Source organism: Spea bombifrons, chromosome 1, assembly GCF_027358695.1.
Source record: "Spea bombifrons isolate aSpeBom1 chromosome 1, aSpeBom1.2.pri, whole genome shotgun sequence".
NCBI lineage: Eukaryota > Metazoa > Chordata > Amphibia > Anura > Pelobatidae > Spea > Spea bombifrons.
This window is the reverse complement of record NC_071087.1, coordinates 77149072-77165497: the sequence shown is the minus strand read 5'-3', so window position 1 is coordinate 77165497 and position 16426 is coordinate 77149072. Positions and strand designations below refer to the sequence as shown.

General features: G+C 42.5%; 1 protein-coding gene across 1 annotated transcript in view; it reads right to left on the bottom strand.

Moving 5' to 3' along the window:
* The window catches only part of USHBP1 (USH1 protein network component harmonin binding protein 1), a 49887-nt gene that overhangs the window by 23710 nt on the left and 9751 nt on the right, over positions 1–16426 (bottom strand). Inside the window, exons 3-8 of the mRNA XM_053468322.1 lie at positions 9333–9511; positions 8964–9140; positions 8193–8318; positions 7525–7652; positions 6033–6173; positions 4380–4480 (exon numbers count right to left, since the gene is read on the bottom strand). Of these exons, the coding sequence (XP_053324297.1) occupies positions 4380–4480; positions 6033–6173; positions 7525–7652; positions 8193–8318; positions 8964–9140; positions 9333–9511 (852 nt within the window). The remainder of the gene's footprint in view (positions 1–4379; positions 4481–6032; positions 6174–7524; positions 7653–8192; positions 8319–8963; positions 9141–9332; positions 9512–16426) is intronic.

Genomic DNA, 16426 nt, shown 5'->3' with positions numbered 1-16426 from the left:
CATAAAACAAGCCGAGATCAGGATACCAAGAATCAGGAACATCGTAGAGCAAGCCGAAATCAAGGAAACCAGAAATCAGGAACATCGTGGAGCAAGCCGGAATCAGGAACGAGAACAAGCCGGGCCGGTAACAGAAGTCAAACAGGAAAGCTTTACTGAGGAGTGGGCACTATCAGGATAGGCACGACCATCAGAAGGCAATGATAGGAGGATTCTGATGCCTTTAAACAGGAAATGAGATTTGGCGCCACAATAGAGTTTCCCGCCAATTTTCTAAAGTCTGTTACGTCACTCCCGGTCCGCAGCCATCTTGTGATTGGCATGATCGGAACCTCCCTGTAAAAGGAGAGGTAGTTTCGGCTGGCGCCACTAGGTGGCGTGAAGAGGATCGAGTACAGATGGAGGAACTGGGCCTGTCTTCAGTCTGCAGCCGTTGAGGCTGCTGCGTAGAGATGCGGGGTCTTCCTCGTCCTCGCAGCGGCGGAGGCTGCTTTGCGGAGGGTCTCCTTCACAGCGGCTGAGGCTGCTGTGCCGAGGCAGGGGATCTCCCCCTTCTCTGCAGCGGCTGAGGCTGCCTGTGGAAGCAGGAGATCTCCCTCTTCTTCGCGGCGGCTGAGGGTGCTGTGTGGAAGCAGGGGGTCTCCCTCTTCTTCGCAGCGGCTGAGGCTGCTGTGTGGAGGCAGGAGGTCTTCCCCTTCCTCGCAGCGGCTGATGCTCTCAGTCAGGTACGTAACATCTTTGTCTCAATAAATCTGCCTGACATTGCAACTCTTGAGTGCCTGGAGCCTTTATTTATCTATTGGATTTACCGGGGAACTGGACCTTCCTGGCACAGTTAAGCACCTGGGTTCTCTTCGAGTGTGCAGATTCCTCATTCTGACTATTCATCCCACATATAAAGGTAATATATGGAGCTGCCTTGGCACTTATATGGAAGGGGTATGGCTCCTAGGTTATCTTCTATATTATAAAGCTGGAGGACTGTGACAAAAGCAAAGTTTGTCTAGGGTACTAGATATCCTATGGATTTACCTTAATCTAGCTGCATGTGTTATATCCCTGAGGTCCAATTCTGATGGCAAGGAATGTTATATCATAATTGACTTGTTTAACCATTAAATTCAATTAATTATGACTCCAACTAAACAAACATCAGTTAAATAGTACTATCTGTTACACAGGATGCAGGGGGAAAACACATATTAAAACTCACATTACCTCTCATTTTACCTACTGTAATCTACATCTGATAGGTATCACTTTTACCCAATAGTGCCCACTTCATTAAGTTACCAGAACCTCTGCCTCGGGCCCCCCCAACTTACCAGCTAGTCTGTGCCATTATTGCCCCCACACAACTGGTCTGTGCCTTCTTTGACCCCCTTCCAACATACAACATATTAAAACACAGTTACATTAATTTACACACACTTACTTATATTTACTAACACACACTCCATCTCACCCCACTTACACAAGTATACATGCATGCTCACACACACACACACACAAGCATACCTCCCAACATTTCAAAATGTGAAAGAGGGACACTTTTGGTTTTTTTTAATCGCTCTCACCAATACAAGCAATTGCACTTCACAATGTCACTCTAGCATGACCACTTAAAACACGCTTCATTTTTGTCAGCACAGTCATGCATATTAAAAATAACCAACACATTGAATTAAATTTCCATGAGGCTCAGCCTGACATACTACTTCCATGATGCTGGCTGAGCATCATGGGAAGTGCAGTTAACAGTAGATAAAGCTGCAGATGTTAGCTGTGAACTACAATTTCCTTGATGCTGAGCCAGCCAGGTGTCCTCCATGACTAGGCATCATGGGAGTTATAATTCACAACTACTACAACTACTCCTCTGGCACCCCCTTCTCACTACCTCCCCCCCTCTGCCCCTTCTCACTACCTCCCCCCTCTGCCGCTTCTCACTACCTCTCCCCCTCTGCTCCTTCTCACTACCTCCCCCCCTCTGCCCCCTCTCACTACCTCCCCCCTCTGCCCCTTCTCACTACCTCCCCCCTCTGTCCCTTATCACTACCCCCCCCCGCCCCTTCTCACTTCCCCCCCTGCCCCTTCTCACTATCTACTCACTCTCCCTACTTCTCATTATCCTCACTTACCCCCTATATGCCACTCTGCCTCTATAAATGCCTTTTAACCCCTATATACCACTCTGTCTCTATAAATGCCTTTTAACCCCTATATACCACTCTGTCTCTATAAATGCCTTTTAACCCCCTATATGCCACTCTGCCTCCAGAAATGCCTTATACCTCCTTATATGCCACTGTGACCCATGATATGCCTTTTAAACCCCTATATGCCAGAGTGGCGTATAGGGGTATAAGGCATTTTTGGAGGAAGAGGGGCATATAGGGGGTTAAAAGGCATATCAGGGGGCAGAGTGGCAAGCTTGGGGCAGATGTGCATAACGGGGGGGCAGGTTGGCAAATAAAAGGAAATAAAAACAAAAATGTAGATAGAAGGGGGGGAGGGAGAGGGGGGGAGGGGGTAGATGGTGTGAGAGGAGGGTAGATTGGGTTGGGGGGGCCCCTTAACAGATTCTCGCACCGGGGCCCTGAGGCTTCTAGTTACGCCCCTGCCCCTCTCCAAACATAGCGCTTATGGCTGTAAACCATTTTGGTCTCGTCACTACAAATTACAGCGTGCCAGAAGCTGTGAGGCGTGTCAAGGCATTGTAACCAGGCTTTTTGTGGCATTGACGCAGTAAAGTCTTGTTTCCGGCAACTTGACGATGCGTCTCATTTTTGTCATATTGTGCTCCTTTACCAGAGCAGCCTGTTTTTCTCCTAAGTTTACCTGTGGGTTTTTCTTGGTATCCCGAACAGTTCTAGGCAATTGTGGCTGAAATATTTCTTGGTCTACCTGATCTTGGCTTGGTATAAAAAGATCCCCAAATTTTCCACTTCCTAATAAGTGATTGAACAGTACTGACTGGCATTTTCAAGGCTTTGGATATATTTTTTATCTCCTTTTCCATCTTTATAAAGTTCCATTTCCTTGTTACACAGGTCTTTTCTGCTCCCCATGGCTCAGTATCTAGCCTGCACAGTGCATCCATGCGAAAACCAACAAACTCATTGACTATTTATACACAGACGCTAATTGCAATTTAAAATGCCACTAGTGTTGGAAATTAACCTTTAGTTGTCATTTTAACCTGTCTGTGTCACCTTGTGTGTCTGTAACAAGGCCAAACATTCAAGGGTATATAATCTTTTGATCAGGGCCATTTGGGTGATATCTGTTATCATTATGATTTTAAAAGGAGCCTGTGATGGAGACCCATACTCAAACTGAGTAGCTCCACCATAGAGATCTTCCTTACCGTGAGTGCTCAAGGGTTAATCTCTGTAATCCTCCCCCCAAGCAGTTGTCGAGACTTAGTTTGGGGTAAAACAGAACTCAATTTATTGAAGACAGCACAGATATTTATACACAAGACATGGTAGGATTAGGGGTATAATCTCATCAACCACCAGACAGCCCGGCGCTGCCATACAGTTCTATGGCCAGCAATGCCCACCCCACAAAGAGTCACTATTTCGGGGTGATCCCGAGGGAACGGCATCAATGCCGGGGTACCAATGGAGAGCTCAGCACGGTAGCTAGGCCACAGCCGTGGCTGGGAAAACCCCAGTCCTAAAGATTGGTAAAAAAACAGGGTTCCCAAACGAGCTCCCTCTCTGTAACCAGCACCAAGTGTTGCCCACCACATGCTTAATGTAACCTCAAAAGAGAGACGTGGTGGGACAAAAGGTGTCTGTAGCAAAGCAGTTCCAATTGTCTGCGGACATCGCCACGGTTCCTAGAATTTGCGGCTAGGTCCTGGTCAGGCGCATCGAGCATTTCCTGGCTTGTAGAGCACCCATAGCTGGCTAGTTCATGGGAGTCTGGTTAGGTCAGACCACATGGGGTTTTCCATTCACCCTGTGCCCCCCCAATGATCACAGTTTTACTTAGACAAAAGAGGAGACTGGGCAGACAAGTAAGGAGTCTCCTCAGGAATCCACCAGTGCCCCCTTCCCAAACTCAAACCTACCCCCATGTGTCCTCAGCCTCAGGGGGTTACCGTGACAGAACCAAACAACTATGTCATAATAAATGGCTTCATATGATCACTATATGAGCCTTAAACAAAAGACAGTTTTTCCAAAAATCAATGACAACATTTCACAATTTCTGCCAGGGTATGCAAACTTTTAAGCACAACTTTGTGTTTTTATAACCTTCTATAAATCTTTAACCTAAGACTAAACCAGACCATGGTAGACATTGATTTTATGATCATGAAAATATATGTTCCCTTCTCTTAATTTTGTTTTTTAATGTTGTACCTGAATTTAGTAACTCTCCAGTAGCCAGTTGTCCAAGCAGGATCTCCTCCTTTGCCTCTGCAAGAGCTAGCAGCACACTGTAGGTCTTCAGACATCGTTCACTGCCAAGCAATTGTAAAGACTTGTTTCTGATAGCTATACGGTGTAAGTCGTATTAAGTCGTGTTAAGTATGAACATACAAATGCCTTCTCAATAGCTTTTCAATGACTGAATTATCCCTTCATAGTGCCACACTCTTTAGAATGCCTAGGGCCTAGAGCACATACAAATATATCACTTCCATCTGTTGTATGTGTTATCAGACACATGGTTTGGTAAAAGGACAAAATAAAAGAGCATGGATTTTTTGACATCAAATGACCGTCATTAGGCAGGGTAATTCAGACTAACCTGGATGTTTCTTCTTTGCAGGAGGATTTAGACAGAGTTGGGGACTGGGCGTACAAGTGGCAGATGAGGTTTAACATAGATAAATGTAGATAAATGCAAAGTTATGCATTAAGGTAAAAATAATAAAAATGCAAACTATACTATAAATGGAATATCCTTGGGGAAACTACCATTGAGAAGGATTTAGGAATAATGGTAGACAATAGACTTGACAACAGTGTGCAATGCCAGGAAGTAGCTGCAAGGGCCGATAAGGTTTTGGCATGCATAAAAAGAGGTATTGATTCACCGGAGGAGGATCTCATCTTGCCTCTTTACAGGTCAATGGTAAGACCTCACCTTGAGTATGCGGTACAATTCTGGGCACCGGTCCTTAAAAAGGACATTATGGAACTAGAAAAAGTGCAAAGGAGGGCTACAAAATTAATAAGGGGATTGGGAGATACTAGTTATGACAGACTATTTTAATTATATACACTGGAAAAACATTGTCAGGATATGATAACATTATATAAATATATGCAGGGCCAATATAAAGAGCTCTTCAGTGACCTGTTCATTAAATGTACAAAGAACAAGAGGTCACCCTCTGAGACTGGAAGAGTGGAGATTTCATAGACGACAAAGGAAGGGATTCTTTACAGTAAGGACAATAAAGGTATGAAATTCACCTAGGGAGGTGGTGTTATCCAATACATTAGATGCCTTCAATATGGGTTTCGATATTTTCTTAGAAAGGCATGACATACAGGGATATAAATAGAATTAATATTTTAGAGCGTCTTGATCCAAGGAGAAATCTGATTGCCTTTTGGAGTCAAGAAGTAATTTATCCCCTGATGGCAGAATTCGAAGTAGCTTAATTAGGGTTTTTTTTTGCCTTCTTTTGGATCAAGAGTAGGAAGGTTAGGTAGAAGGGTTGAACTTGATGGATTTAGGTTTTTTTTTCAACCTTATGTACTATGTAACTATCATAAACCAACATCACAATAAGGAACAACTGTTAGAGAAGATTATTGTTTCTGTTCCTTTTTTGTTTTGTTCTTCAGCTTATGTGGAATTTTTAGGGTTTTGAGCTTTTGTAATTGTTATAGAAAATGGCATGAAAACTAATAGAATTTTCTTACTTTGAGTCTGAAGAATTAACAGTCCCTTTTAAATGTTACCTACCCCCTGATGGAGAACTAATTAAAAAACATTCTGTCTTTGGAGTGTTTGTTGTGAAAACCTGTCAAGATTTGCTGGGACAGATTCATTGTCACCTGGATTGTAGGGCCAGGCGCAGTGCAGTACATGTGGACTCCAGTTTTCCAAGATGCATGCTGATTTTTTCTGAGTCTGTCTTGCACTCCTTAAGAGCGACGCAAAGCTGTTCATTCAGTTGCTTCATGAAGTCGTGGTGTCTGAAAATACAGCAACATTTCAGCCTAAGCATGAGCTGGGAAAGTGATAGTAATACCAAGTGAAAACTATTTTACACCCACTTCAGCTATATATTTTCTTCACCCCTCCACAGTTTAAGATTTTTATTAACTTCTCAGCCAAGCTTAGAGTTATTGGGTCAGATATGATGTCCATGCTCACCACCAGCTTATAGGTTAAATTATCTAGCTTAACAATAAGCTCTGCATAGTCAAACCAGACACTTGATTTGTCCAGGGCGAAATTTTTGGATCAATAGCAGGAAGGATGGGTAGAAGAGTTGAACTTGATGGGCTTAGATCTTTTTTTTTAACTTACATTATTATATGTATACTATATATACAGTATATGTGACAATAATTTTTATTATTATCATCATCATTATTATTTATTGATTTATATAGCACCATCATGGTCCACTGTGCTGTACAAAAAGGCATTAAGAAAATGTAAATCTACATAAAGTAAATTGATGCAATTCGGGCACATCATAATATATGATATGTTTAAAAGCTTTACACCTGCAACAAAGGTAGCAAATTACAGAGGGACCTCAGAAGGACTGAAAATCCAAGTGCACAGCCTGAGGAGGTACAATTCTGCTACGTCATAAAATACGGTATATGTAAAATGTTTTACACCTGTTCCAAAAGTTGCAATGTACAGCATAATATAATAATGCATTATAATAATGCATAATGCATAACATAATATGCATTATGTTATAAAAACATACTTCAGAGGCGGGAGTACAATAGTTTTATGTAATGTGATGTTGCTTGAACCATCTTTAGTATCATGGCTGCTTGCACAGGAAAAATGTGAATGTATATGTTTGTGTGTATATGTGTGTGCTAGTATGAGAGTGTATTAGTTAGTGTGTAAGTGTGCTACTGTATTTGCAGCATTACTGTGATTGTGTATGTGTAGCTATGAGATTGTGCTGGTGTGCATGTGTATCTGTGCTAGTATTCCTAGGTCTTCTCCCCAGCCTGATGATCTAACAAAATCCAGCCAAAGTTGGACAGAACCAATATACAGTACAAGCAAATGGGGAAAGTTGCGAAGCTTTCAAAACAAATGAGTAAAAACCAGACCTTTAATAATACATGTAAAAAGATGAAAAAATCTTAAATGGAACAGAGACAAATAATGATACCTTCAATGCTGGTATGTCACCTAACAGAGACAAATAATGATACCTTCAATGCTGGTATGTCACCTAACAGAGACAAATAATGATACCTTCAATGCTGGTATGTCACCTTAATCTGCAATAGCAAAGTTGGACAGCACCGATATAGTCTATGATCAAATAAAGTACACACGCACCCTTTCAGTCGTTCAATTTCAGCCTCTAAGCCTTTGGGTGGAATTTCAGGAGCACTAGGCTGTTTGAGTTGGATCCCAGGGATAGTCTGAAGATATTGTATAAGACTTTGAAGCATTGACAAGGGAGCCTAAGACAGAGAGAAATACATAACTTCAAGATTTGTACATAGGCTAAAAAAGACACAGTCCATCAAGTTCAACTAATCCCCTAATTACTCTGATCCAAATTAAGTAAAAAAATCCTTTTAAGCACATGACAATTTTCTCAAAAGGGTGTAGGGGGTTTTCTTTTATAGTTCTATGAATAATCCCTGGATAAAAATAATGATATAGGGACAATAGAGGTGTTGGAGTAATGTGTACTGATGTGCAGGGCACACTGGGGATAGATACACACCGCCACAAGCTATACACTTTAGCTGCAGCCAGAAACAAAGTATGTGGGACAGGCCATCAACCAGGATCCAACCTGAGCCCACTTGAGATGCATGTTACATGAGGTATGAGAATATGCATTAGCAACAAATATTTTCCATTCATATTCTCTGATGCCACCTTGTTGATAAAATTACCACCAAGGGACTATTATTATTAACAAAATAAAAGCAATCTATTTAATCTATGAAATAAATACATGTCTTTAATAAAACTCTAGGTAGATTTCTTACTTTAGATGTGTGAAGGCTTGTTGAAAAAGCAAGGTCAGAAATTGGAGCTTCGGCCTCAGGACTGTTTGGTATTGAATGGGGTTGAGGAGAATCGTCCCTATCTAGAAGTTCTTGCAGCATCTTTTCCTTTAGGTAAAAAAAGAAATCGCAGAAGTGAAAGAGTGGAAGAGGGCCAACTTTAGCAAAAACAAGAAGAAAATTAGAAGGTGTTATATGTGAAGAAAACAGAAATGGGAATGTGCAAAGGCAGATATATATAAAAAGGATCTCTGACTGCATTCTTAGAGCAAAAACAACTACTTTGAAGGACTGATACCCATTAAATTCATACTACTGTAATTCATCGACAAAAAGTGAGTAATAGGCTACCATGTTCTCTGGTACAGTATATTTTCTAGTATATTTTCTGAACATCTGCAAAGTGAGATCCCCAGTTTATTTTTAAGAAAATCTACAACTCATTTTGGAATGGCATTTGTACTAATATTCCACTAATGACCCCACTCAGCAACTTGTCTACCGTGGTTTCCATAATAAAAAAATAGAATAACTTGAATAGAACCAAAAACGGCAATTCAAATCTATGACCTGAGAATCATCAATCTTTAGACTATGTCAGTGTTGTTATGTGTAATATTTGAAACCATAGTTAGAGAAGATTGCCAAATATATCAATGCACAACACTACTTGACCAGATTTCATGTCTGATGCCGATCCCTCAAATAATGACTGTAAACCTCTAATGGCACAAACAATAAACCAAATAATACCTCGGCTTGTAGCTTTTCCTTCTCCTCTATGGTGTCTCCAAGTGTGACCTTTGACCTGTCCAGTTCAACATCCATGTACATCAATTTGAACCTCAGGGCTGCGTTCTGTTCCCGCAAATGAGAAATCTCAGACTGCAGGTAGTGCTGCTCCCCATCTGGTGATACAAGTGGAATCTGCTAAATAAAGACACCACCATGTTTGTATTTACATTATGAACTATTTACTAAAGGAGTAATGAAGCTCAATAGTAATAAACCTCAATGGTAACAAATGAGACTAACAATGCACAAAGCTATCCTTGTAAAAACTGCCCATATTGTTACAGTAATCTTAATAATAGTATAAGAGTTACACATATTTGGATATACCTGGTTCAGTCCACTTGCGACAGGTGTGAGTATGGTGACACTGGAGAGAGGTGAGTCCAGCAACGGTATGGCATGACAATCTACAGGTCCACCTAGAGTTGGACTTTTCAAGGAAAAGACACATGTTTCCAAAGAAGAGATCACCTCCTGCAGCTGCTGGAACAGGTTACTCGGGCATCCTGAAAGTCAATGGAGCCAACAATGCAACATTAAATCAGTGTCAAGGTGTGGCTCCAAAGAGGCATAGCAAAGCTGGCGTGTTAATGGGATGTGCTTTTGTGGGGAGGCATAAGAATATTAAGTGAGCTGAAGGGAGAGTTTGGAGTTGGCAAGTGAGAAAAACACAAAACACAGTTAGAAGGAAACCTTGGATTCGGGTGTGGTATTGCTAAGCAATAAATGATGGTTGCCCTATTTATTCATTTATTTTATTTCATATAGCTGTTAACACTGTATACTACTATATTTTAATAGGGATTTAAAAATGTCCATGGTGTCTTTATTCTTCATCCTTCATCCTGTGGTGGGAGCGCGAGGCCTGTTACTTCAGACCTCACTTTACTGCTCCCTAATCACTCCGCTCCGGCAAATAATGCAGAGCGCGGGGATATGACATCATCCCTGCACTCTGCAGCAATAGCAGACGCGTAGTGATGAGGGTGCAATAAAGAGAGGTCTGAAGTACCAGGCCTCGCGCTCCCACCACAGGATGAAGAATGAAGAATAAAGAATGAAGGATGGAGGAAGAGGTAAGAGATGGGGAGAAAGGGGTGTAAGGGCAGTGTATGTGTATGTGTATGTATGTGTTTGTAAGCGTGTGTGCGTGTATGGGCCGGTGTGTGTAAGAGCAGTACAGGTATGTGTATATACCTGTGTGTAAGGGCAGTTTATATGTGTGTGTGTGTGTGTGTAAGGGCAGTGTACATGTATATGTGTGTGTGGTTAAAGGCAGTGTATGTGTATATGTGTGTGTGTAAAGGCAGTGTATGCATATATGTGTGTTTATGGGCAGGTGTGTAAGGGCAGTGTATATGTGTGCGTAAAGGCAGTGTATGTGTGTGTTTATGGGCAGGTGTTTGTAAAGGCAGTGTGTAAGGGTCCTGAGAGGGAGGCTAACATTAGCCTTTTTTAATCTAAAAAACATTCTGCTGCTGTGGACTACTCTTTCAATGATGCATTATGGTGGACACCTGGCTGGCTGAGAATCATGGGAATTTTACTTCACAGCTAGCATCTGCAGCTTTACTGTTGCTTCACTTCCCATGACGCTCAGCCAGCATCATATAAGTAGTATGTCTGGCTGAGCCTCATGGGAATTCAATTGAATGTGTTGGTTATTTTTAATATGCATGACTTTGCTGACAAAAACGATGTGTGTTTTAAGTGGCGATGCAAGCGCGACATTGTAAAGTACAATTGCCTGTATGTATACTGTATCATGAACTCAGAACAGTTTGATCTTTTTAATTAATTTGTTGAATTCTATAAATCCCTTTACAACCGTGTTGCACTTGGTAGTGCCCCACACAACATAGTGCTGATGCCTTTTTAGAGCAATTTGTAGCGTCACATGTTTATGCTTAACAACAGAATAAAAAATATACAGAAAGGGGATCACAGCCCAAATAGCATAAAAGGCTTACACAATTCTGAGCATGTACCAAAGGAATTTGAATGTGTAAGCCTTTTATGCTATTTGGACTGTGCTCCCCTTTCTGTATATCTTTTGTTGAGCATATTACTGACCAAACTTTAGGGTTTGAGCACCTTACCTAAGGCATAGTCTCATTAATGGAGTCCAGAGAAGGCTTTAAATTGTTTGAGGGTCTCAGTTGGCTAAAATGCAGTGTATTCCCATTGATTCAGATCATTAGTGCTCACACACACACACACACACACTAACACAATTACACATCCATGCTCACACACGCACAAACACATCCATGTTCACACACACACAAGTACCCATCCATTCTCACACACACAAGTACACACCCATGCTTACATACATATATATCTACCGTATTTGCTCGATTAGAGGACAACCCTGATTATAAGACGACCCCCCAACATTTTAATATCAATTTAGAAAATAAAAAGGCCTGAATATAAGACTACTAGCAAATATTACCGTATTTGCTCGATTATAAGACGACCCTGATTATAAGACGACCCCCCAAAATCTAAATATTAATTTAGGAAAAAAACAAAAAGCCTGAATATAAGACTACCCTATAGGAAAAAAAGTTTTACTAGTAAATATTAATTCATGTAAACAATATTTTCATATTTAATAAAAGCTATGATTGAGAAAAATATATATTTTTTTATTTCCTTTTATTTGCCAACCTGCCCCCCCAGTTATGCACATCTGCCCCCAGGGTTGCCACTCTGCCCCCAGAAATGCCTTATACCCCCTATTTGCCACTCTGCCCCATGATATGCCTTTTAATCCCCTATATGCCAGAGTGGCATATAGGGGGTTAAAAGGCATATCATGGGGCAGAGTGGCATATAGGGGGTTAAAAGGCATTTCTGGAGATATATATATAACTGGTAACAGCAATCACACCCCTATCAAGCCAAGGCAGCCAGTACATGCTGGAACCTAGGATGATAGGAGTGTGAGTACAGCCTCCCTATGCCATGCTACCACCACCACCCTTACACATCCATACTAACACACACTCATTCACAAACATTTAAATACTCATTCATTCCATTAATCACATATACACACACACGCTCAAACCCCCCAGCCCCCCACCCCCTTACCTGAACTGCTGATCTCTCACTCAAGACTTCTGCAGGGGCCCGCTGTGCGTGCAACTTCTCTGGCCCCGCCCCCAGAGGAAGGAGGGGGGAGGCAGAGTTTTGTGACACGCTGCTAGCTTCTTGTTCTCCTGCTGCTCGCGACCAAAGCCCGGTAAGTAGCATGGCCCCACCGGACATTTTGAGGTCTGATTATAAGACCTCGATTATAAGACGAGGGGTATTTTTCAGAGCATTTGCTCTGAAAAAAACCTCGTCTTATAATCGAGCAAATACGGTAATTCACATGTAAACATTTTACATATTTAATAAAAACTATGATTGAGAAAATGCATTTTTTGTTTGTATTTCCAGGGCTTCTGTGACTGAGCACCGGAAGGTAAGGTCACGCCAGTGCTCCAGGTAGCAGCAGAGGTTGCCTGTGCTCATCGCGCACACATTCGCCAGCTGTCAGAGAGGAGGATCCAGGTCTCCTGCAGCGCTGCGGGGGATCCTCGTCTCTGGCAGCCGGTGAACGTCTGCGCAATGCTAGTACACAACCTCCACTGTTGCTGGCCATCATAAAAGTCCCGGCAGAAGTGCCGACAGCAGTGTATCTTGTCTGCGCGCATCATGCATACGTCTACCGGTGCCAGAGGGGGGATCCAGGTCCCCTGCAGTGCTGTGGGGGATCTGGATCTTAGTCTTGTAGTCAGACCTCTATTTGAGGTCTGATTATAAGACGGCCCTGAGCATTTGCTCTGAAAAACCCTTGTCTTATTATCGAGCAAATACGGTGTATACACACAAACAAATCTACATACATCTCACCTCCCTCCCGCCCCTGCTTACCTCTCACTGCTCCTGCAGCTTGCTATCCACACTCTGTGAGCAGCCTCAGTTTCACTGCTGAGTCACATGACCACCCCTGATACGCTCCTGTTTCCCCGTGCCAGTTCAAAATTGTTTAGAAAGGGCCCTTTCGTGCGGCCCAGGTCAGAAGGCCCTTCCATGCGGTCCAGGTCAGAATTTTGAACCGGTACGAGGAGACAGGATGAAGGGGTCGCAGGGGTCACACTGGGCCCCCTAGAGGCACGGGTAGTAGTTACTAGACTTGGGCACCAGGGGGCTCTTCGTGTTCGTCTTCGTGCTCGTCTTCGGTGGGGAAAAAAATCTTCGTATTCCGCGAATATTCGCCTGTTCCTGTCTTCTCTTCGGGCGAATATTCGTGGACATTCTTCGTGTTCAGGTTTTTCTTCGTTTTTCCTGGTTAAGGGGTTAATATGGGGTTAACGCGTACCGCAGCAGCTCTGGCGCCAGGAGTTTAAATCTCCGTATGAGCAACTCTATTGGTCGTCAGCAGGGGGCTGGTCTGCCAATGGTTGATGGCAGACGAGCCCCCTGCTGGTGACCAATAGGGTCGCTCGTACAGACTGTTAAACTCCTGGTGCCGTAACTTGTCCGGCAGATGCCATTGGTCTCCCTGTTATATCAGTTAAATGTCCGGACGAACGACCAATAAAGTCGCTCGTACGGACATTTAACTGATAGAACAGGGAGACCAGTGGGATCTGCAGTGTAAGTTGCAGCATTGGGGTTTTAAAAGTCTGTACGAGCGACCAACAGGAGTCTCTGTTGGTCGCTCGTACAGACTTTTAGGCTCCTGGTGCACTTTTAGGCTTTTTTCTGTTTATATGGCAATAAATCGTCAAATGCTGGTATTTTAACCCTTTCCACGCACTAATTCTACCACCAGCCTTTGTCAAAGTTTATGGTAGTAAATCTTTTTTGAATTTTTTTCATACACGTTGTACTTCAAGTATGAATTTACCCAGGGCCGGCCGAAGACTTTACGCCGCCTGGGGCGAAGTTTAAAATTCGCCCCCCCCCCGCCGCCGACTTCGCTGACGCCATTATTCCCCCCCCCCGGTGCTTACCTTTAAAGAGTCCTGCGGCGAGTCTCCCTGCTCTGCCACGGTGCCGGTTTGTAATGCTGAGCGCCGGAAATTGACGCCACTTCCGGCGCTCATCATTACAAGCCGGCACCGAGACCGATCAGGGAGACTCGCCGCAGAGGAGAGAGAGAGAGGGGCGCCGAGCGGGTAAGCGAAAACCACTCGGCGCCCCTCTCTCTCTCCTCCGCTTCAAAACAAACAACAACAAAAAAACGCTTGGGGCGGCAAAATGCCGCCCCTTCTAAAGTGCCGCCTGGGGCAATTGCCCCAGTCGGCTCCATTGTAGGGCCGGCCCTGAATTTACCGCACCTGGTATATGTCTGTGTCAAACAACACCCCAATATGTGTTCCGCAACACAGTGATACCCGACATGCATGGGTTTGTTAGGTTATTTGGGAGGTAAAAGACCACCTTTGTGAGGTGTACCTGCATCCAGACCCTCTTGAGAGTTTGTGAACTCATTTTCAGTTAGTGACACCATCTTGTGAGTTACAGAAATGTCATTTGCATGATGGCACTTGTGGTTGCTCTTCGGAGCAATCACAAGGCTATCGGGGTAGGGGTGTTTTGTTGTGACATGCCTCGATATCGAGGCATGTCAGCAACACCGTTTATGCTTAGGAAGCAAAAAAAATGTGGTCACCCTAGTAACAGGCCATTATCATATTTTTAAGGCTGGACAATTCCCAGATTCTCTGTAGGAAAGCCCCTTTCCTAATTCCTTAGATTAGATACATCTGGCTTCTACAACAGTCCAAATCTTAAATAAATCTGATCAGAAGGGTGTAGCAGGCTGCTTACATCCATGACCCTAAAGATCCTAATTCATGGTTGTCTAGTGTAAGAGTCTTCAGGGAGGTCTTAGACCAAATAACACCCCTGGCAGGAAGCATCCTTGGCTTATATGGTAATCCTGTTTGGTAAACAGCCCACACAAACTCTCTTCATTTTATAAAGCATTATTTTAAGAAGATAATTGAAAAGTACTAGATAAAGGCCAGGTTAACAGTGATATAAAATGAAATAATTGTACTACCTGTGACAGAATGACCTGTCATACAGGGGCCCAAGGTACTCAGAGATGGCTCCAGCCTTGCTGCCAAACAGGCAGGAACTCCATTGTTAAACTAATCCCATTAACAGGATGGCTACCAGGGGGATATTCAGTACCTAAAGGGGATTAAAGGTTGGGTTAACTACCTGTTTATCAATGTTAATTTATGTTAATGAAGTTCTTTGGCTATATCAGTCTATGTTTTACAACAATAAACTGTTCATTCCTGCTGTTCTCAGTTCAAGGTAGTTGTGTCTACTTATTGGGTACACATAGCAGGGTTCCAAGGTGCGCATGCTGACTGGTGCTGGAAGTGATTCCGGGGACAACAGGAGGATACATGTGGGTGATCTCTGGGAGTTACTACAGCTCTCTTGGTGAACCCGTTACACTACCAAATAAATTTAACATTAGTAGCCACTTAATGGCGATCATTGTCAAGCAGTTATTGTCTGCTGCTGTTTTATTACAATTTTTTTTCCTCAAAGTGTAGCCACTTTATTATAAGGAATATCTGAAATTATTAACACAAAAGCCCTATTGCTTTATATCATTATGTTATATCATTATAACTGACTCTCACCTGAACAAAATGTCCTTTGTGTAATTTCCCCATACCTAAGCTCATAATAGATCATACTGGTGGTATTCACGAAACTGTCTAATAAATGTTAACAGTAATCTATCCATGCATATCTTGTGTTGTCTGTTTAAGTTGGACATGTTGTTCTTTATATTTTACAGGTTATACTTTGGAACTGATAATGTAATGTTGAACTACAGTGATCACAAGGAGTGATGGCACTCACAGTACCAAACCAATTCTAATTATACTTCTGTTAATTTCCAATCTTCGCATCAGATGCTTTCATTTCTGACCATTTAGTAAAGGTTTTAGATCAAAGCACTAAGTAGACAAAGTGGTGCCATTCCAAATAATACTTGAAAGATTATAAATGATCAACATGTTTGAAGAAGCCACGGAAGGAATGTCAAAATATATTGTGAACCTTAGAAATATTATCACCTTCTGTCATGCTGAAACTAAAAATGATTCCTTACAAGTTCTTTTAACACCAACTCCCCTAAAAGCTTCTACAAATGTTTCACAGTGGATATAAGTATGAAGATCAAAGGAGTAAAGATCTCTTGTTAAGTGTTCAAAATATTGGGATTATGTTTAACCCCTTAATTACAAAGCTCTTACGTGTACGGGCTCAAAATGCATTGTTTTCAATGGGTTTAGGGACCGCCCCTTGTCCTTAAGGGGTTAAGAAACAGCTCAGGTGAAAATGATAAATGCCGAGCAATTGCTATTGCAACCAATTACATG